Source organism: Vanessa tameamea, chromosome 15 (genome assembly GCF_037043105.1).
Source record: "Vanessa tameamea isolate UH-Manoa-2023 chromosome 15, ilVanTame1 primary haplotype, whole genome shotgun sequence".
NCBI lineage: Eukaryota > Metazoa > Arthropoda > Insecta > Lepidoptera > Nymphalidae > Vanessa > Vanessa tameamea.
The window spans coordinates 8,960,415-8,982,847 of record NC_087323.1 but is presented as its reverse complement, the minus strand read 5'-3'; the positions used below and the strand labels follow the sequence as shown (position 1 = coordinate 8,982,847).

General features: G+C 30.8%; 1 protein-coding gene across 1 annotated transcript; it reads right to left on the bottom strand.

The window, feature by feature from the left end:
* Positions 1-277: 277 nt before the first annotated feature.
* LOC113399703 (open rectifier potassium channel protein 1) lies at positions 278-21,987 on the bottom strand. Its single transcript, XM_026638901.2, has 6 exons — positions 21,216-21,987; positions 5,077-5,256; positions 4,542-4,663; positions 3,335-3,575; positions 2,590-2,852; positions 278-2,453 (listed from the first exon to the last, which is right to left on the bottom strand). Exons 1-6 carry the CDS (start codon positions 21,358-21,360, stop codon positions 393-395), a joined length of 3,012 nt encoding a protein of 1,003 aa, XP_026494686.2. The 5' UTR covers positions 21,361-21,987; the 3' UTR covers positions 278-392.
* Between the last annotated feature and the right edge of the window lie 446 nt (positions 21,988-22,433).

The window sequence follows — 22,433 nt, the reverse complement described above, 5'->3', positions numbered from 1 at the left end:
CTCCAAATTTCAAAAAATTAGACTATATTACTTAACTAATGGAATGTATTTAATACTATATTACTGGCAAAATATTATTGCATAGTTGTTTCATTATTATTAGAACTGCCTGTTTCAAAAAGGCGAAATAAATTTAAAAACATATTGCATAAATAGTTTCTACATTTGCAAGACAATAAGTCTTATAATAATATTTTTTATTCTTTTTATAATATTGTATAACTTTTAATGCTTACAGTAAATGTAATCATATATATATAATATTAAAAAAGGAATGACAATAGAATAAATACAACTAGAACGCAGTGTAAGCGCTGGACGGCTTCTTAAATTAATCAATAAATTAAACACTTAAGGACTATTAATTGCACTATGATATCAAAGGCACTGGTTTACGATTTATTTTTATTACTATCAATAACAATATCTGTTAAGCTATTTCGCCTTGAATTTTCTTCCATATTTGAATTACTTTCTTTTCTAATTCGCGAAAAAAGTCTAGGCACTGGAGCCGTGCCAGATCTGTTCGAGTCCACAGGTGCCGGCGAATATCTTCTAGTTCTTGGTGGTGGAACTTCGCTTGCACTTTCCGAGTACGGAGGAGGTGGTTGCATCAACATTGTCATTCGATTTTCTCTCTGTGCTGCTGCCGTTATTTGCAATTCAGCCCCAGCTACGACTGTAGCTAAAGTTGGCGTAAATTGAGGAGCCGCGGCTCGAACTGAAATTCTTCTTCTTCTAGGGCCAGTGGATTCTTCAAAATCTCCTCTGCTAGGTACTGGGGGTAGATTTAAATCAGGCCTAAGCGATCCACGTCTCCTTGAACTACTTTCACCGATACTTTGTTCTTCTGAATTTTGAGCAGCAACTGTATCTATAACCGCCAATGCACGAAGTAAATCTGCAACACTTGTGTTCTCCAATACTTCTACTTGTTCTGATTCGGGAAGATTTGATATGTTAAGATCAGGGTCGAATAAACTAGGCCGACCACCACTAGTTCTATTTCTGTAATTATCTAAATCATTAGAGAATAGACTACCACGACCACCCTCAGTAGCTTGTCTATAACTTTTAATGTCACCTGCAAATAAACTACTTCGACCCATTTTCGTTTGCTTTTGGTATTGTTTGATGCTATTTTCAAGGTCACTAGTACAGTGTTCTGGCGTGCTAATTTTTCTGCTCTTACCAAATGAAGGAAACAGACTTCTGCGACCGTGACGTATTTTTTCCTTGTAGTTAACTAATTCATCCGAACTTTCCGGCATCGTGTCGTCATCACTCATCTTAGTTTTGCCAAATGTAGGAAGTAAGCTAAGCCGACCTCTTCGAGTACGATGTTGGTATTTTTGTACCTCATCCTCGTCTACAGTATCGTCGTCATTACTAGTTGGATCGCTAAAGTCAAATGTAGGAAAAATACTATGCCTACCTCTTCTTGTACGTTCTTTATAACGATTTGCGTCATCGTCAGGATCACTAAAATCAAATGTAGGAAATATGCTATGTCTACCAGATTTTGTCTTTTCTCTGTATGCTCTAGCAGCAATCACGTCTTCGTCTTCACTAAAATCAAAAGTTGGGAATATACTGTGTCGTTTTGGTTTTTGTTGAGCTGCCATTGCAGCAGCTCTATCTTCATCATCTGAGAAATCGAAAGTGGGGAAAATGCTGTAACGCCCACGTGTTGTTTTTTCTTTATATGAATCTAAATCACTCTTTTCTTCTTCTCCGATGCCGAAAGTAGGAAAAATGCTTCCTCGCCGTGACTTCTCTTTCACATTTTCTGAAGAGCCTTGAGCACTGCTGACTCTACCTTTCATGGTATTTTTAATATATTCGGCAGGACTTTCACTTGAACTTGTTTTCCTGAATAATCGTGCGAATAAACTTCTTGGCTGATTTTCTTCGTTAGTTGTTACAGTAGCAGGTAATGATAGCTTTCCACTTCGTATATTAGCTTCTTTTCTATATTTTTCAGCTGTATCACCATTAGTCCATGTGAAATCATGGTCTAACCTTGACACTGATTCTTTTCTATAGTTTGGTACCGCTACACTTAAAGCCCTGGTTCTCATGGGAGCGCTGGATAAATATTCTTTACCAATAGTAAAAAGTGGTGGTTGTTCACTTGCTAAAATTTGTTCGTCATCAAATATATTGATTCCTCTGCCTTGACGTTGGGCCTCAAATCCGCCTAAAACATTTACTACCCTGGCAAGTAATTCAACAGGCTTAACAATAGCCGATGCCGTAAATGTTTTTTCTTTGTCAATACCAAGAAGATCAGTATCTGACTGAATACGAAGCATATCTTTGGCAGTTAGTTGAATATTTTCAGAATTAGCACGTTTTCTTTTAACAACAGGGTCTCTCGGTACAATATCAAATGTTAGAATAGGGCAACTTGCACTTCTATATAAATGTGGAACAGTTTCGACGTATACGGGCTGAAAGAAAGAAATTAAATTTAATATTTATAATTATAAGAAATTAACTTTAAATTGAATTAAATTTTATACAATTTGTTGTTTATTGTTTCTATTTTCGATAATAAATAAAGTTTTATTATTCGTGAGTACAAACCTTTACTTTTAGTAAATTAGCCTCGTTAATTATTTTCCTGATAACGGCTATATCTCTTGTAAATCCTTGTAAGATTTTGCTTTGTGTAGACTTCAATTGATATGCGAATTTTTGTTCTAATCTGTGTACTCGTTCACTTCTCATCCCGCTCGTGATAAAACCAAGAAGCATTGCAATATACCCAAGGCCAAATGTAATCCAGATGATGAGAAATATGTGGTATGCCAAGTAATAGCCGGACTTGAAACCATTGTTGACAGTTCCTGAAAATCATATTCGTAAACTAAGGTTAAAAAATACAGTAAAAAAACTATATATTCATTGATATAAATTTTTGCTTTTGAATATCAATTTTCACTGCGATTCTGCAAGATTTCACTTCGAACCTCACTCGCGAAATGTTGATTACGGAATTATGGTGATATGCTATTTTGAGACATGTTTCTTATAAATTTTGTAAATAATTTAGTCAATGTGGTGTATCAAATTCTGACATTTCACACTTGTATTCTGGGTGCGTTTCGAGTTTCTTCTTACAGAAAGCTGTGCTATTCTATCATAATTAACTTCGTAACTCATTTGTGTAACGTCGAAATCATTATTTTGATGTATGTTTACTTTAAATGTTATAATTATTGTTCTAACATATTCGTACATTTCATGACCATGTTCTGCGGTTAACTTAGAATTTATTATTACAAAATGACTACATGATTACAGTATTTAAATATAAACAAAATAATACCTGCAACTATATCACCAAATCCAATAGTAGTTAAGGTTACAAAGGCGTAATAAATCCCAGCGACGTAATCCCAGCCTTCGAAGACGACAAAAATACACGCCGGCAAGAAAATAAAGAAGAGAAATCCCGGAACGAGGTAGAGGAAGATCTGTCCAAGCATACCGAGGTTGTGGAAGAAGAAGTCTAACTTGTCCGCCCGTTTCTCATTTTTTCTTTTATATTTTCGATAAACTGAAATGAGCTGAAAATAATAATTGAAATATCGATAAATAATGACCTATATTTTTAATATTAAAATGTATTGTACATGTATTATTAGCGATGGAACAAATATTTGTCCTATTAATAGGAACTTATGCACTTATATTTAAAAAATAGGTTTCTGCGAATATAATATATTTTTTTAATAACTAAAATATCATTTTAAATACGATCGTATATTTGATCTTTTATTTTATAAATTTATTATTATTATTTTAATCATGGCAAACATCTTAACCGATGATTTCGTGTTCAAGCTCAGGCAATCAGAATTTTCATGTGTTAATAATTAATTTCATGATCGGCGGCGAAAAAAAACATCGTTACAAAATCTGCATATTTTACCTAATTTAATGTAATTTTGTCACAACACAAATCTGTGTTAATAAGCTTCTTCTCAAAGGGAGAAAGCTTTAGCCCAGCAGTAGAACATTTACAGGCGTTTACTTTACTTGATTTTACTTTTATTATATGCTCATAATGTTTTAATTACAATAAAATCTGTGTTTCTCAAAAGCGAAGGTTTGAGCGACGATGTAGTAAAATCCATCACGAAATTGGATTTCGCTTTGGATGTGATAACTCTTAGTAACGGTGGCAAGCAGATAACAATTTATGACTTTTTTCTAATCAATATGAATAAAATTAAGTACTATAACCACGAAATTTACAATTTAAGATTTTATGTACATACTTAAATATAATTTTACCTGTTTAATTATTGATTAATTTAATAAATTATTTATTTAAAACTAAAAATATTAATGCATTTCCAAAAACAGTGACTCTTCCGATATTGTTTAAAATCTACCTGTTTAACGAAATTTAAAAACAAAAGAAAAAAATACATCGTCGAAATTATGGAATCCACCAAGTGTGTTAGTACTGATTAAATGGAATAGTTCAGAGATCTTAATACTAAATAAAATAAAGACCGTGAGTTTACCTGCATTCCAAAATATTCACCAAGGTTTGCTAATAGGATACCATTGATAGGGATCCCGAACAAACCATAAAATATCATCAGAATTCTTGAAAGGTGTGTAGTTGGTGCTAAGTTGCCGTAACCTGTGATCAGAAGAAATCTTTTATTATTTAAATGTTAGTAAATATATTGTATGTTTAATTCTGGGTGTAATAATAATTATGTCCTGATGACCCGCGGCTGTCATCTCAGTAACTAGCAAGTGCAAAATATATTATTTTATTTATGTAGAGATTTAAGACATCTCGTAATAGATTATCACAGATGCATTTTCTATTTCCTCAATCTCATAGTCCTTTATCTCATGGCCAGAAAATCCGAGGTTTTTATTCATAATTTTTTTTCTAGTTAATCGTACCTGAGGTCTCTGAAATGCAAATCTGTTTAGCGTGTCTTTTATATTCTAGATACTTTGTAAATCATATTGGTATTTTGATATGGATGTATTTGAATTAAGCTTAGAAAATGCATTTAATATAAATTTCATAGCACTCACCTATAGTACTAACGACGGTGTAAGAGAAGAAGAAGGAATGGTAGAAGTCCCATTTGAATGGAGGTTCAGCATCTTCAGTTGTATAGTTGAACATGGACTTCCCGCAGTACTCGGATAACTTTCGTAGTATGCTGTCTTGTTTATCAGGATCATTCGGAATGTAATTTTCATAGAGAAGATCTGAAAATAGAAAAAATGTATTTTTAAAAACTATTGATGGATCTGAATTTTTGACAATACAATTTAGAATACTTTTGGAAGTTAAATAAAATATATTTTCTTATTTAAATTTATTAGAATAAGAATACTGCTACCTTGGTTATCATCATCATTACATAGTATAAAACAAAGTCGCTTCCCACTGTCTGTCCCTATGTATGCTTAGATCTTAAAAACAACGCAACGGATTTTGATTCGGTTTTTTTTTATTGATAGGAATAATATTTTTTTATATTCGAGAGGAAGGTTTATATGTATAATATATACACAATATAGTAAAGAAACACTGATAATTTTATCGGTTTCAGAAATGATATCGTAAATAAACACATTTTTTGCGCTTAATTTGCTAACGCTGGCTGAACCCTACGAGATAGATCAAAATAATGTATTACAGTATTGTACACCTTAAAACGGTTTTCAAAATAGTCCGGGATGGTATATTTCTATCTCTTAGGGATAACCCATATTGCACCCGTGCGAAGCCGGGGCGGGTCGCTAGTAATACAATAAATAACAGCAACCTGGCTAGTTGATGATTTTTATTTAACATTAGTAAATCCTCTCATTAATATTTCTGATAATCTGGCCAAACTAAGTTTAACACAATATATTACACTTAAGGAATTAATACAAGGATTACACACTTCTAAGTGTTAAAATTTTATGTCACTTGTTTAGGTGGCTTCGCCAGTCGTCTTCGGAGGTCGTAGGTTTTAGGTTTAAAAAAGTAGCCTATTTCCTTCTTTGGGGTTACTAAATTTAATCAAACTCGATTCAATTGTTTAGACATTAGAAAGCTTAACAGAGGGCCAGAGAGACTCGTATATACTAAAAATAAAAACAAATTTGATGGAACATTCCAATAACCAATAACTTACATAAGTATAAAAATTTGTTTTTATATACATATATGACATTTTAGATTTTGTAGTGCATTTTTTATTCCATCAGTCTCATATAAAAATAACGTCAATTATATAGGATATATTATTAATAAACTAAAAACATAGTGCTGAGATCTCCTAATAAGCATGAAAATACATGTGACAGGATCCTTACGATCAGATAAAATCAAGAGATCAAGCATTGGATACGACCTTTACTTGGCATGTTTCTCATCCGTACTCCGATAAATTAGCTGGCAGAGCCAGGCAATTAAATTTATTGTTTATTTCCTATGTTATAGAAGAATGTAGAATTATGATTTTTCTTAACAAATATAAACGAATACTTGTGTATAGGATCTCTATGGGGTCTTAAAATATTCATCCGATTAATTGATGAAATTTTGGGACAGCTATTATGCGTATACCACCAAAGACCCTATATAAAAACATGATATTTTTTTTGGAAATTTTTGTCTTCGGATATAAACGTTTTGTAAACCTTTATTAGCCGTATAAAGCCGGGACGGATAGCTAGTATATAATAATAATAAATCTATGTACTAGAAATATGCAACAGATGCTTCGAAATACTAACATCACTACTTGTAAATTTCTTTATATTAAAATAAAGATTTATGCCACACTTCCTGTTACCTCCTACCGCGTAGATATTTTATGTTTTCTTTATTATTTTCCAATGTGTTTTAAAAATATTATGGTTGTCGTTGGTAGCGATTTCTGAAACACTTGAAGAGTCTATTATTCTAATAACTACGTCATTACTTATAGATAAAACAGTTTTTGTTTTAGTTTTTTGTTTATAATTGTTATTTGCTACAAATAAGGTCGTTGACAGCTAATATCGAACTACAATGTGTAATAGTTAACATAGCTAAAGATCCAGTTAAACAAAGTATTAGAGTAATTGCTGAATCACGACAAAAAGTTAATATGAGAACTTAATTGGGTACTTAAAGGTGTTTTTATGGCGACAAATTTTATGCTCGGCTCAACACAAATGAAACAATTTGTATTTTTTTTTAATTCCTTTGTTACATTCTCCATTTGTTTATTTCGTATCTTTCACTGTATTGCCTAAATTAATTATTATTGGTGTTACTGTACAAACGTTTTGGTCTGACTGAATAAAATCCTAAGATCGGTTTGGCCACTAAGCTTACAGGTATACAAACCTATACATATTTTAAGAATTTTATTTTCAGTCATCTAACAAGCTTGAACAGATTCCGAGAATATAAATTGCAACTAAACCAGGCCAATAAATAAGCATGTATGAAGCAATTATATTACAGAAAAAGGACGGAAAACAATTAGAACTGTGCCGGATGCCTCTACGGTCGTTTTGGCATCGACTGATTGTGAGATTTATATGCGTTTCTGCTCACACCAGTGCTATAATATCCTTTGCAATTGGCAAAAAGTCTCCGTTAAAAAAAACCACTATGACTGAGATTCATCACGAATACATTATTATCTAATATAACAATTACAAATTTCCGATGCTTTTTATGCTAAAAATACTGTTATCGACATGTATATTAAATTGATTTTGATATCGAAGTAAAATACATAGTCAATTTAATTTTTCTAAGAACATATAATAACTATAATATTAACATTGTATATGAATAAATAAATAACTTAATCAATTTGTTTTTAAAACTCAAACATTTGTGAATGGAATTCAAGTCAAAGTATTACATCAGACAAAATCTATAAATAGGGGTCATATTCAAAAAAAAATTAATTTTAGTATTGTCGTAATGTCCAACAGTGATTTTTATTACATTAAGACTCAACTGCCATTTTTAAAATTTTTAACCTATTATATGCTTATTTGTGCCTAATAAAAAAAATTAAACATCTGATAAAGCTGAATTAAAATAGACAAAACAGGCATTGCATAAATCGTGTTTCATACAAATAATCAATGTCCACATTCTTGGTTGTAATCCTATAAAATTTATATTAACAAAACAATTACGTTAAAATTCAAATATTTTTTTTTCTATTATACTCTGCTATTAATTGTAAAAAAAATGCTAAATAAATAAGGAAATTCTAATATAGTTAGTCAAATTTAATTAATGATTGCGTGTCCTGGTTTTACTCATATCTCTCTTCTCTGTTACGGACGTCTAAAATTATTTGAATGGTAATAAATAAAATTATTATAATAGCATCATTAGCCAACAAACGGTCAAACTAAATGACGAAACAATTAATTTTCGGTCATTTTATTCACGGAGATACGAGTGGTTGTATTGAACAGGGAAAATTAGACATTTTTAAATTACATATTGAAATGGGATTTTTAAAATATCGGTAAGTAATTAGTGTTTTATTATTCGTGCTAGATTATATACGTTTTGTGACGTTTGAAAGAAAAACTACTTGAAATTTCACAATCGTCAGAAGAAGAAAAATCCAAAAGACGAAAGCTATGGCGGGAATTAAAACAAAATAAGTCAAACCAAGTTCAAATGAAGAATAATAAAGAAAATCGTCGAGTATATAAAAATAAATACTATAGAACGAAATGTTGTGAACAGCTTTTATGCTGTTCAACTCCAAATTTCTCAAATATTATGAGTCTGTTTAAATGAATATGTGACTGTGGTATGATTGATTTTTAGTGCAATTTAAATAAAACATGACAGATTATTATCTTTTTTTATTTATCTACTAACTCATTGGATATATATGTAACATTAGGTTGGGCCTATGTGCAGCAGTGAGTGTTCGACCGAGGTCTTATATCATAATGTCAGACCTCTGATAGAAATTTAAAAATTCTAATTTTATTTATTTAGGGTTAGCAACTCTTTAGAATTGCCCTAATATTTCCTTTCTGTTACATTTCTGTTACAAAAAATATATTTTCCTATTTGTTTCATATCCGTAACTTACAATTTTTTTGAATATGACTCATATAAAAGTGAAAAACCACTCACTCATTAATCACGATATCTCAGAAACTTTAACACGTACAAATGAAATTTGTCTGGTTCCTTATAGGTTGTAGACATCCGCTAAGAAAGGATTTTACGTACGTTTTCCCTAAGCGGGAAGGGGGGGGGGGGTGTTGGTGAAGTTGGAAATTTGTGGTTTATAAATGTCGAACAGGTAAAGCCGCAGGTTCAGCTAGTTAAATATATGTAAATCTATACCTCCATACTTTTATCCTTATAAGGATTACTTATTATGCTGTCAAACGCTATCGAACAAGCTATCAATTATACAAGCATAGATTTAAAACGGATTATTTTAGTTTTTACTAAGTCTAAAACTTTGATCGCATCGTCCAAAAAACTTTAGCGCTTGTTTTTACACTTTATTTCAAACTAATTAAAAAAAAAACAATTAAAATACTTTTAAATTAAAGAAATAAGGTTTTTGTTATTTTGTAAAAATAAACAAATTCTATTAACGTTTTTATCCCATAATAGCAGTTACGATAGACAAGCAACTAGTCATGTGTTTTATTCGTGTAAGTACCGGAAAATAGCAATATTACTGTGTTTTGGTTTGCAGGGTAAGTGAGCCAGTGTAACTACAAATCTTAGTTCCCATTATTGATCGCATCTGTGATGGCAATGGTCTATGGACTGTCTTGACTACTTAGACAGATGGCCCACTTCAGTTTGGTCAGATTGGTTCCAGAGATTTGGTTTTCGGTTCTGCAGATTCTTCCAAAAACTTCTAGCAAGAATCTCGGGAGTTTGGTATTTTTTTCCACAATTTAAGTTACAAAGTAAAAATAAACTATTTAATCATATTATAGAAACTAAAGTTATGCAAAGTAATATTGTTATTTAGTGTAATATCTATGAATTATTACACGAATAAAATCATACTACATTTAATTTATTACGACAATCACACAATAACCATTGTCTTAACGAAAACTTCTTATTAAATCAATCTTTAAAGCCAAGAACGTACGTTCTGCGGTTTCGGAAGTAATTAGTGGTTTATCATACTAAAGAGGTTCTATTGAATGATTTTATAGTTCGCCTGTAAAGGAGGAGCGGCGTATTATAGTCGTGATTAACATCAGATTGACATAAAATCGATTTACAATGAGCTTGAATTCAACTACAATCGACTGAAGGTCAGTGTCACTGTCAAGATCAGGAGTAAAGAGATGGACAGGAATTATTCGCTGGATAATCAGTGTATTTATCTGTAATCGTTGTTTGCATACAAAAATATATGTATGTAAAGGTTTTAAATTATTGTAGCCTTTGTAGCATATATAGAGTTAAGAAATAGTATTATTCTGAAATTTCAAATAGTGTAATCAGATTATTATTTTTTATAAAAATGATTTTATAAAGAACTATACACAATGATTGGGATCGTTATATATCTAGACAGAAAGTTTCGAATTATTATTTTTCGTTACATTTAAATAATAATTATATTCAAATTTTGAATAAAATAAAAATTATAAGTAGTATAAAGTCCATTAAAAGAACATAGGCTTAATAATTGTCGTTGCATTTATATAAAAAAAAAATGAAGATTCGAAATAAAAACAAAAAAAATGTTTGCTTGGAAGAGATTGCTGATTTAGCGATAATGCCGCCTGTTGCATTCATGCAACATTTGTTAAATCCATATGTAAAATTGTGCAATGAAGTATAAATAAATAAAAAAAAACAAGTAATGAGTTTATCAGTATTATTTAGTCGTGTTCAAGTATAGATATATAATAAATAGTTATATGTTATAAAATAAAGAGCAAATAACAATGAAGTGTCTTATCTTTTTCATTCTCGGGCGCCATTTAATTCCAACACTCATTTAATAGTTATTGTGGAAAATAAATCATCACATATTTTTAATTACGTACTGTCGTACAAATATAAAAAAAATACACGAAATATTTATGTGATAACGAATCAGTTTTGGTATTATTAAAAATTTAAAATATATTTTCATTTAATATTAGACGAAATTTTATTAGACGCGGCCAATTATATCTACATAAAGTAACTTTAAAAAAACCTGTGATCGTTAGATTACGTAACGTCTACAACGTTTCAGATTAATATCACGATGATAAAAAGCTTAGCTTTAATCTTAGAATTATAGAATCTTTTAAAATTCTCACCTTAAAAGCCAGTATAGTGTATATGTATATCTGTATCGTCCTTTGAGTTCGTATGTATTTAGCACTTAGCAAGATCGTGATGCCTGCCCTATTAACATTTATTACGGCATATTGGTATAATATACAAAATATTCCTACAAATATTTTTGATGTGTAGGATATTGGCTTAACAGATTACTGTCTGGGGAATTTAAGTCTGAATCCCTTGGAATTAGCTTTGATTAGCAGACATGAGAATTTGATTTAGATGGTAACGTCATACGTCATCTGTCTGAGATTTTTAGTAATCATTTTGCAGACATTGGCATTGTAAACGTTACCTATACATACATCGTCAATACGCAGCCAACCTTAGCAAAAAAGATGTTACGTACCTTGTGTAACACTAGCTCACTTACCCTATAAGCCAAACAGAACGATAGTAAGCACGTTTGGCGGTAAAATATATGACGAACGGGTGCTACCTTTCCAGACGGGTTTATCCAAAGCCTTACTACCAATAAAATTCATATTAACTTCAAACTGTTTTCATTACATATTAAATGATGAATGAAACTCATGTTATTTATGAACATATCAATTATAATTTATGTGTTCGTTATATTTTTTTAGTATTTGTGAGTTGAGTTGTAAAGCTCTAATTAAAGACCTAATTTTAAAATCACGAAGTAGGTATCATCGTCAGCCGTGTTTACAAAAAAAATCAGTGTTTACAATGTTTAGTTTTCATTAAAATTTCCTCATATTGTTAATTGGTTGGAGCGACTTGGTATATAGTGTATAGTGACATATATATAATATATCGTTGGGAATATATAGGTAATGTTGTTAATTGCCAAATCATTACCAAACTGAATAGAAGTGAATAGCTGCGTCAGGTGACAGCTCGATTCTAAACAAAAGTTGTTTGTTTTAAACTACACAACACATAACTAGAATATTTATTATTATACACAAAAAAACAAATACTAGTTATAATAAATAGTTAAATTTATTGATAAGTTTAATTACGTGTTTCGAGACTTCTGAAAAATTTAATTCGTATTTTGTTTTTAATTTTATATTGGTAGACTGGCAAATGGGTCGCCTGATGGTAAGACGTCACCATTGTCATATACATAAGTTAAATATTAACCATCCTCTAAATCATCAATGTATCATCAACCATGGGAACTATGTTTTATCCCATGTCCCTGTTCATTCACTCTTCAAACTGGAACACTACAATAGGTACTAAATATTGTTGTTTGGTAGAGTATGTGCGAGTGGTACCAACTCAAGGGTTTGGAAAAAAGTCTTAGAAAAAAAAAAAGTTTGAAACACGGTAAAAGTGAGGTTTAATATATTTTTTTTCTTTTGTTTGTCTCTTTATCGTGACTCATTTTCGATTTATCACAACGATTCCATATATATTTCATTTTAAATGATAAAATCATATTCCGCTGAGTTTCTTTCGCCAGTTCTTCTCAGGTCCGAGGTGTTAAATTCCGAACCGGTGGTAGATTTTTGACTATCAATAAGCAAGTGTAAACACTTCTATATTGAATAAAGATTTTTGACTTTGACATTAATGTACAGTCCCATCCCCATGATCAATACAGTTTAAGTTGATAATGATTAATCAATCAATTAAGACATTGCATATTAAAAATTAATTTAGTATATATAATTATGTAAATAATTCAAGTAGCAATTATAAAGATAGTCTAAGCATTAAGCATCTACCACGTATTGCGTAATTGAAAAGAGAAAAAAGACAGTGAATACATTATACCGTATTGTTCCGCAATTAGAGATCTATTATCGTAAATTATCGTTTAGTAATGAGGAAAAGTGATTTTTCCCGTTCATAAATCAAAGATTCAGCGAACTCGGTGCGGGAGGACGTCTATTTCTTCCGACATGTCCTTTGTACCAGATTTTCCTTATGTCGTACACCGCCAGAATGCTAATGGACACTAGAAATATCCGGCTCGAAATAAACAATTTCGGCCTCCGAATGCGAAAATTTATTTCAGAGTCGAGTAAGTTACTATTTGTCTCATTTAGTAAACAAACCATTCAAGGTGACAGCACAAAGTTTGTTTACAAAATGCAATAAAAACACAATAACGTATCAATAAATGATATTAACAGGATGTGTTTTGTAAAATGGCGCCTATGCACAGATAACAAAAAATAAGATATTTTTGAAAGTATCAATCACCATACTGTTACTTGAGAACTTACAATAATATAAATCCTTTTTTTGAAATTTTCGAATATGTTTTTAAAACTAAAAAATCTATTATATATAAACCTTATATATTGATAGGACAAAAACATGTCAAGAGATTTCATGTAAAGTTTTCAAAGTTAATGAAATTTGATAGTTTAATTTAATCTTTAAACAAATACAATTGTTTATAAATTAATAATTTAACGTCCAAGCACTTAAGGTTATCGAGCCTATTTCACTAATCGTTAAGGTGTTTATAATGCCATAAAATATATCACTAACGATCAGTTGTGATATTCAACATGGTATGCTACTTAGCTAATTACAGGATCAAGTCCTTTAATATTTATTCCTTAGGTCTTGCGACTTCATTTGTTTCGAATTAGCTCTGATCTTCTCCGTAAGGTTATCTCAATGCTACAGTATACTATTCATACTAATATTATAATGAGGATATTAGTTTGATTGAACACTGGTGTAGGCGAATTGTAGATATCAAAATATTTATCGGTTAAAGAGCAGGCGCGTACCGTCTTGCTTGCCGCCCGCTAGGCTCAAAATAATAAAAAGTACCATATTATGTGTTATCTCTGACATAATTGGCTGTTATGATTAATTTTATTAGAATTTGCGCAGCCTGTATATATTTTACTCTTCATTATAAAAGGCATAATATTAATTCACACTAACATTTATTACTACCTGTATAATTGTATGTGGTTACCAACTGAAATGATTTTTATATTATTAAATTATTAATCATTTTTATATTTGGACTCGTGATCCCCAAGAATTTAATAGATATTTGAATCGGATAGTGTTTGTCTTTGAATTTGGTCTTCTCCCAAGACGTTACTGGGCTGTACTGTCGACTTACTTTTGTCCGAACAAACAAACAAACAAAAAGTTTACAATTTTTTTTTTAGGATTTTATTTATTCCCTTGCATTTTTTTTTGAGTAAATCACTGTGTAAGCTTCGGCGGAAATGACAAATTGCCTGACTCGTATTAATGAAGTCGCCTTCAAGCACTTATAGTGCAGAAATTACTTACAATAAAAATCCGGTCTCAACAATAATTTGACAAAGAATTTTTAAAGTACCTATGAATGAAAATTTTATGCAAGGACATATATATATTTTTAAATATATATGTGTATGTAATGACGTAAATGAGAGTACACTACAGATGTAGACAAACCTTTTAAGTGTTTGTACACTTCAATTAAATATGATTAAAACACTTGAACGTCTTAATAACAGCTACTGTTTATAATCAGTGATACGTATATTCGTAAAGTATGGACTAAGCTAATCAATTTTGATATTTATATTAAATATACCTTATGCATGATTTCCCTATGAAATTAAATCCAGTATTAAGTCCATAGTGTGATACGTACGTATGAGTACTTTTCTCCAAAAGTACATAACTTGATGATGACGTAAGCGATGCTTCGCAAATTAGAATAATCGATTATGTAATTTTTATTATATATTCCGGAATGACGTTTTGAATATAAAATCTTTATTAATAACGGCACCCAGCTGTGAGTCTCGTAAAACTCAAATTGATTGCATTTATTTATTTACCGAGCCGAGATTTAAGAGCCGAGATGACCCAGTGGTTAGAACGCGTGCATCTTAACCGATGATTTCGGGTTCAAATCATGCCAGGCAGGCACCACTGAACTTTCATGTGCTTAATTTGTGTTTATAATTCATCTCGTGCTCGGCGGTGAAGGAAAACATCGTGAGGAAACCTGCATGTGTCTAATTTCAACGAGATTCTGCCACATGTGTATTCCGCCAACCCGCATTGGAGCAGCGTGGTGGAATATGCTCCAAAAACCTTCTCCTCAAAGGGAGAGGAGGCCTTTAGCCCAGCAGTGGGAAATTTATAGGCTGCTAATGCTAATGCTAAAAAAATATTTATTGGGTAGAAAAACATATATACTCGTAATGCTTATAATTTATAATGCACGTGCACTTTGACAGAGGACTACGAGTAACAGTTAGATGCACTTCATATTATGTTGTCAATGGTCGGAGGAATCCAACGACAGGCTCCAATATATGTTATTCGACATATATTTATACTGGCTCATTCACCTTTCAAAGCTATATAAAATATTTATGTTTAGAATGGGAGGATGGGCCTTCAAAAATTTCTATCACCTGAAATTATTTCGTAGTTTAATAAGCTGTAAGTACAGAAAATCTACAGCAATTAGTACGATATAAAACATTGTCATTTATTTAATTTTATTGTTATGGAAAACATAATTATTTCGTATATATATCGCTATTTGTTTTAAATACAAAGATTTGCACATTTCATTGTTTGGTTAAATTTCAAAATATTATCCGAAGCACGAATATGTTTTAGAGAATGACCCATCATGATAACAACTAGTAATTATTTGTAATTATTCTTTTGTTTCAAATTATTTCAATCACGTGACGACTGTCACAACATTTGTGTAATTATTACGGTTTTAATATGAGCTCGTATATTAAGGATAATGGGTCATTTTAATGTTATGCACAGTTGTACGTCAATTGTCACATGGCCCATAGCTATATAAAAGTAATTTTTTATATACATTTTATACTAATATTATAATTGCGAAAGATAGTTACTGTCTATCTGTCTGTTGTTCTTTCACGGCTACGCCACTGAAACAAATTCGATGAAATTTAGTATTAAACAAGGTTGAACTCCGAGAAAGGGTAGAAGGCTACTTTTTTTATGCCTAGCATCTTAACGAAGCCGCGGTCGGCAAATAGTGTTTTACTAAATTGCCATACGTTTTTTGGGAAAGAACTGTCGCACCAAATACTAGTTTTCATCTAGCTCAGGGACATTTGGTTTGATTGTATCCTTACAAATGATGCACCTATAGTATATATATCATTCTTCTATACACTCTAAAATAATATTTTTAAAATTGTAAAGTTTCAAATAGAGAATTTTATTTACTTATATGTCAACATAATTAAAATATTATATTAATGATTTTTTACTTGTGTATTTAATAGCTGTATCATTTTGGTACAGAGGCTGAGTTTAAAGGCGATCTTGATTAAGCATAAAAAAAGGTATCGTTACACAGAGGTGGTCTGTGGTCTGTGTCTCTCCCTCTGCGGATACGAGAGGGTGAGCCAGCTACTACGATTGATTATAATATGCTAAATTGATATATTCTATAATCAAGATATACAAGTTCCAAAATTTTGATCATCTATATATTTAATTGTAATACCTTAATATATTATTAGTTTTTTGCATATATTTTTTAAATAGACAAAGTTAAATATATTTACAATTGTTCTATATTGTATTTGTTATTTATTTGTACTTTTATATAATATTATAAATTCGAATTTTATATATATTTTAATTTTACAGTAATTAAACTTTTAGAGAAAATGTTCTTCTATATTTGTAACTTGGAGTGTCATAAATATTACTTATTTAATCTACGACGTATTATAAGTTAGACAATATTGTATATAAGTATTTAACTATTTATGTCCGTTGAGGTTTATGATTTTTTAGTTTTATTACTATTTATTTTTTTAGCCAAAATTATTCCTACAACAAATGTTCCTATTTGTTGCAATGTCGTAACTAGTAATTCACTTTTTGAGTTACCATTTATTGTTACCCATTAATGGCTACACCCACTTGCGTAACAATGAAAAACTGGATCACAAAATTGGGTCTTAGCCATGAAAATGTTTTAAAATAACTTTAAATTTTTCTTTTCAATATATTTACTTATTAATTTTTATAAAACTGTTAACTAATTATTGAAACATGAAACTCTTATATTTATTTGTAGATACAAACAAGTTACTCGTCCCGGCATCGCACGGGTGTAATGAGGTTCTATATACAACTTTTAAATTGAAGCATAAATATAAAAAGAAAAAAAAAATGCTAATATAGTTGAAATTCTCTGCTAATCTCTACTATAACATGCCTGTATTTTATACCTTCCGCTTAAATCACGCTATTTATTCATAAAACCGCATTAAAATCCGCAGCGTAATTTAAAAGTTCTAAGCGTACAAACGGCGGGAAGCGACATTATTTTATACCATGCTGAAATGACTCGGTCTTCTGTCAAACTAATGATACATAGAGAAAAAAAAACCGTGCGTTACTTTATCGATATAAATTTATTAATAAGGCCGATATAATTTATGTTGGTATCGTGATGTGGGTTTAAACTGTAACCATATTTAGCGCGTCTGTTTGTTTGTATATATAAGTTAGCATAAAATTGAAAAAGTGATTCGATAGTTTACTATAAATTTAAATATATATATGATAGTCTAATATCAGACAAGAGCCGAGAGCCTAGCCCGGTCTAGTAATTAGAGCTAACATCTAGGCCTTCGAATTTTCATATTATTTTAGTCGGCGATAGAATGTTTCACATGAAATACACATTCACGCAGCAGTGAAATAAACTCCCAAACTTCTTATCAAAAAGGATAACAGGCCTCAGCCCGGCAGTGAAACAATTACAGGTTTACAACTATAGTTCTTTTTTTTATATACAGAATAAAAATATTTACAGTGTTATCGTAAAGTTAAATATTATGTTGATGTTTTAAAATCTCTAAAATATGTATATAAGGCAATTGCTTTTAAGCATTATATCAGTTTAGATAATATGAGCCGTATAAAACGTCAGCCGTTCGCGAGAAATAGGTACAATTATAATATTTGTGTTTAATATTTCATTACTCATAAACTAAACAAACATTTTTAATCACAAAATTATACGTTTTTTGACTATATCTAAAGTTCCATAAATTTAAGCATTAAATATATAACAATTACATTTAAAATCTGCAAACTTGAATTATTAATTAAACATCGTTTATTTACTTAATGATATAGTTCATTGATGACTAATATATATATTTTTTATATTATCCAACCTTACTCGTCTAATTACGATCTTATATATACTTTTTTTTTTTTGATAAAGTTATTTGGCAGACCCCTAATGGGCCACCTGATGGTAAATGATAATCAACGCTGATAGACATCGGCTCCGAAAGAAACATTAAGTATTCCTTACATGTGCAACCAATCTTGGGAGCCAAGATGTTATGTCCCTTGTGCCTGTAGTTACACTGGCACACTCAACTTTCAAACCGGAACACAACAATACTAAGTATTGCTGTTTGGCGGTAGAAAATCTGATAAGTGGGTGGTACCTACCAAGAGGGGCTTGTCCTACCCTTATAATATCTTCAAAACATTTGGTATTATTAATACCAATAGCAAACATCATTTGGTAAAGTATCGCTTATCAAAATTAATAGGTCGTATGTGATTTTTTTTTATCAACATTACTATTAATACCATTGCAAATATATATGAATGCCTATGCACACCTGTTATTTAAATAACTTTTACATAAGATCTGCTGCACCAACAATACCATCATATTATGTGGGATAATTCAAATAAATAACGTTTTTTAAAATTTGATCAGAAATGATTTTTTTTTACATTTATGACTGAACTCTCTGTGGACTTTACGGAGATCTTTACAAATCGTTTAGCCATAAAGTGTTTTAGATTAGCCGTAAAATCAAATCAATTGTTTAAATGTATTCGTTATATGACACATGTATTTTGACTTTTTTATTTCGTCCGCGTATGCTGCAACGAATGAAACCTTAATGCACCAGAATCACGACACTTAAATGATTATCGTCACATATAGAACTTTTCAATATAAACTATAAATTTTTATTTATAATATCGATACTACCAAAGAAATATTACTTAAAAAAAACTTTAATTATCATTTTCATATCAGTGTTGTGTCGTAATAATTGTATCATTCCACAAAAACTTCTCTTAATCGGTTTAAAAATTAGCCTTATTACTGAAATGATATTTAATTGATAAATATCATATGAGTTTATCTATTATATCTTAAAGTACCATATTAAATGAGAGTTCTGGAGGGTTAGATATAATGCGTTCTACAATAAATTGTCGAATCGATTACGAATTTCGCTTTCACTTATTTTAATTATTTCTAATATTTTTAAACCGTTGGGCAAACGGATCACGTGATGGTCAATTGGTCAAAAATATTAACTATTCCTTACATCGTCTATGTGCTACTAACTAGTGTTGCATATCGATAGCTCCCCATGATCAATACTATTGATACTATCGATAGTGTCGATAGTTAGTATTGCTCATGGGGAGCTATCGATACTATCGATTGTACTATCGATAGTCAAACTATCGATAGTTCTGCAACTCTGCGACCAACCTTAACAACTGAGATGTTATGTCCTTGTGCTTAAACACACTGGCTCAATCGCTCTTTTAACCCTTTAAATAGAATAATACTAAGTTGCTGTTCGTATTTCTTAAGTACCAACTGGTTAATATATCAACTTATTTTGTAAAATATTTATATATTAATTTTATTAAAATAAAAGAAATTAACTATTTCATAAGAAAATGATTAGTATTTGTTTCACAATAACATTTTTATAAGGAAATTGTATTATTAATTATTTATGCAAGTTGATTGTAATTGTTTTCCGATCAGTAATTATTATGACTTTTTATCTGGTAAAGATAAAGATAGATTATTTAAAGTCAACTTAAATTAAAATTAAAAAGCGGTTGTAACTTTAGTTGTGACATTTTGGATTTAAATAAAACTATCAACTCAATTAATAATACATTATGGTCATTGCTATAAAAGAACAAAAAAAAACATTAAATAGGTATATATTTTTTTATAATTGCAGTTTCTCGAATAATTTGTTTTCATTTGCTTTTCTAGTGAAATATACAGCACCTTATTGGTTGAAATAAAATTATATTGAAACAAATTTGTATCAATAATCGTTATCAGCTCAAGTACAAAACATAGAATGCGGTAAGGTTGTCATTTTAGAGTTAACAAGGGTATGTTAAACAGCTGTCGTTGATAGCAACATCACGAAATGTTGGCAAATGATTTAAAAAAAAAAAACTTTATCATTTTTATTTTACTGAATTGTCTTGAACTTTTAAAAAACGAAAATAGAAAGAGATAAAAGAGTTACTAATTAGTAGTATCTATTTACAAATAATTTCAATAAATCAATTAAAGAATCACTCTTCAAATGTCCTAGATATTAAATGACTTATTATTTTTTCATTATTGCTACATTTTCCATTCTTGAGTTCAGTTACATCACTACGACAATCCTTTAAGTGGATCGATAAATGTAGAAACACTAGTGAAGTGTCCATCGTATTGAAAACTGCATTTATTCACTTATCTGATTGCAAGGTTACAACATCGACTAATGTATCTGATACTAACATTCGCATGTGTCTTCGGAGCTATTTAAATTAAAGTTGTTGACATTAAATAACACTTATTGATTTATACGTGGGAAATGTTTTTAAATTATAAGCCATTCAAATAAAATCGTTTTAATGGCATAAATTATGGCAAAATTGAATTTTGCTCTACATAAGCTGTCCAATTTCGCAATTCATATATCATTAATGTATTGATGAATGAAGACTAGAAATAAAAGGATATGATATAATTTCTAAAGCAGTTTTAAGGTCAGGTTTCCTGTATGATAGGTTTTAATGATATTGGCAACGGACTTACTTTGGATTTCAAGTCTTTCTAGTTTTTCTTCTGCTCTCTGAGCCAACTCCAGGGGGCTCTCGATGTGATAGAATATGCTGGCACCGACTAATAGATACACGATGTGCAGTGCGAGCATACATGCTAATTGCTTTTTGGACATCATCTTGACTGGCTTTTTTATATCTTTCGAAGCAAGTTCTCGCGTAAAAAATACACCAATGAGATTATTTTATACAATTTAAATCACAGCATTTCGAATGTCGGTATAGTCTTTTTAAATAATAAAACGCTTTCCCACATGTTAAATAACATCTTCAGATTGTCCGCGAAAAGTTTCTAATGCCGCCTCTCTCATTTTGTTATCATTTATTGTACACTAGATCCTTAATATAGTTTTCATGACGTTTCATTGCACAGTCACTTCATTCATACGGAACAATTTTTTAAAACATCGTTCGGTTGGCGAAATTAAAAAAAGAAGTTCTGATGACACTTTCCGATTGGACGACGTTCGACCCAAGCGGTCGATGCGATCGAATGATTTTCCCGGCGCGCGCGCCTACAAATCGCGTGCCGGCCGCGAACACGTCCTTTTTTTATATGAACAGCTCTAAATGTTTGACTGGCGACTACTCGCATTAACTCGTCGTAAAGGATAATAGGTAAGGTTATTGCCAGCATTATACATGTATAGGTGAAAACCACTAGCGCAATGATAATACTAACGTGTTCGAGCGAAAGATTTCCATTTACGACAGAAGATTAAAAGGATTCTGTGCCTGATAATGGCCGTCTGGGTGAGGTGCGTTACATCATTTTTGTGATAGCGAATTCTCTCAGCAAGTTTAACCTCGTTTGACGTAATGAGAGCGCGATTACTTCCTTAAGCTCCTCATTATTTTTGTCACATATACCTATTTGATAAGCTAAAAAATCCCCTGATGTATATTTTTCGTGTATGTCAAGAGCAACGTAGTCATCATTACGGTTGATTCCTCTCAACCTCGGCTGTAAACTGGAGTTCCCATAGTCGCATTGTGTTAAGTTTAGCTTAAAGTAATATTAGTGACACATAAACTTGGGAAAAATTAAATTTGAACTCTGTCTAAATGCAGACATGTTTCGCGTCGTGTTTCGTTACTTAAAAGTGTTCGAAGAATTATTGCGCTCATGATACATAACATATAAATATCATCAACGTAGATAATTTGTCTGTCATTTCTATTCAGTGTGTTA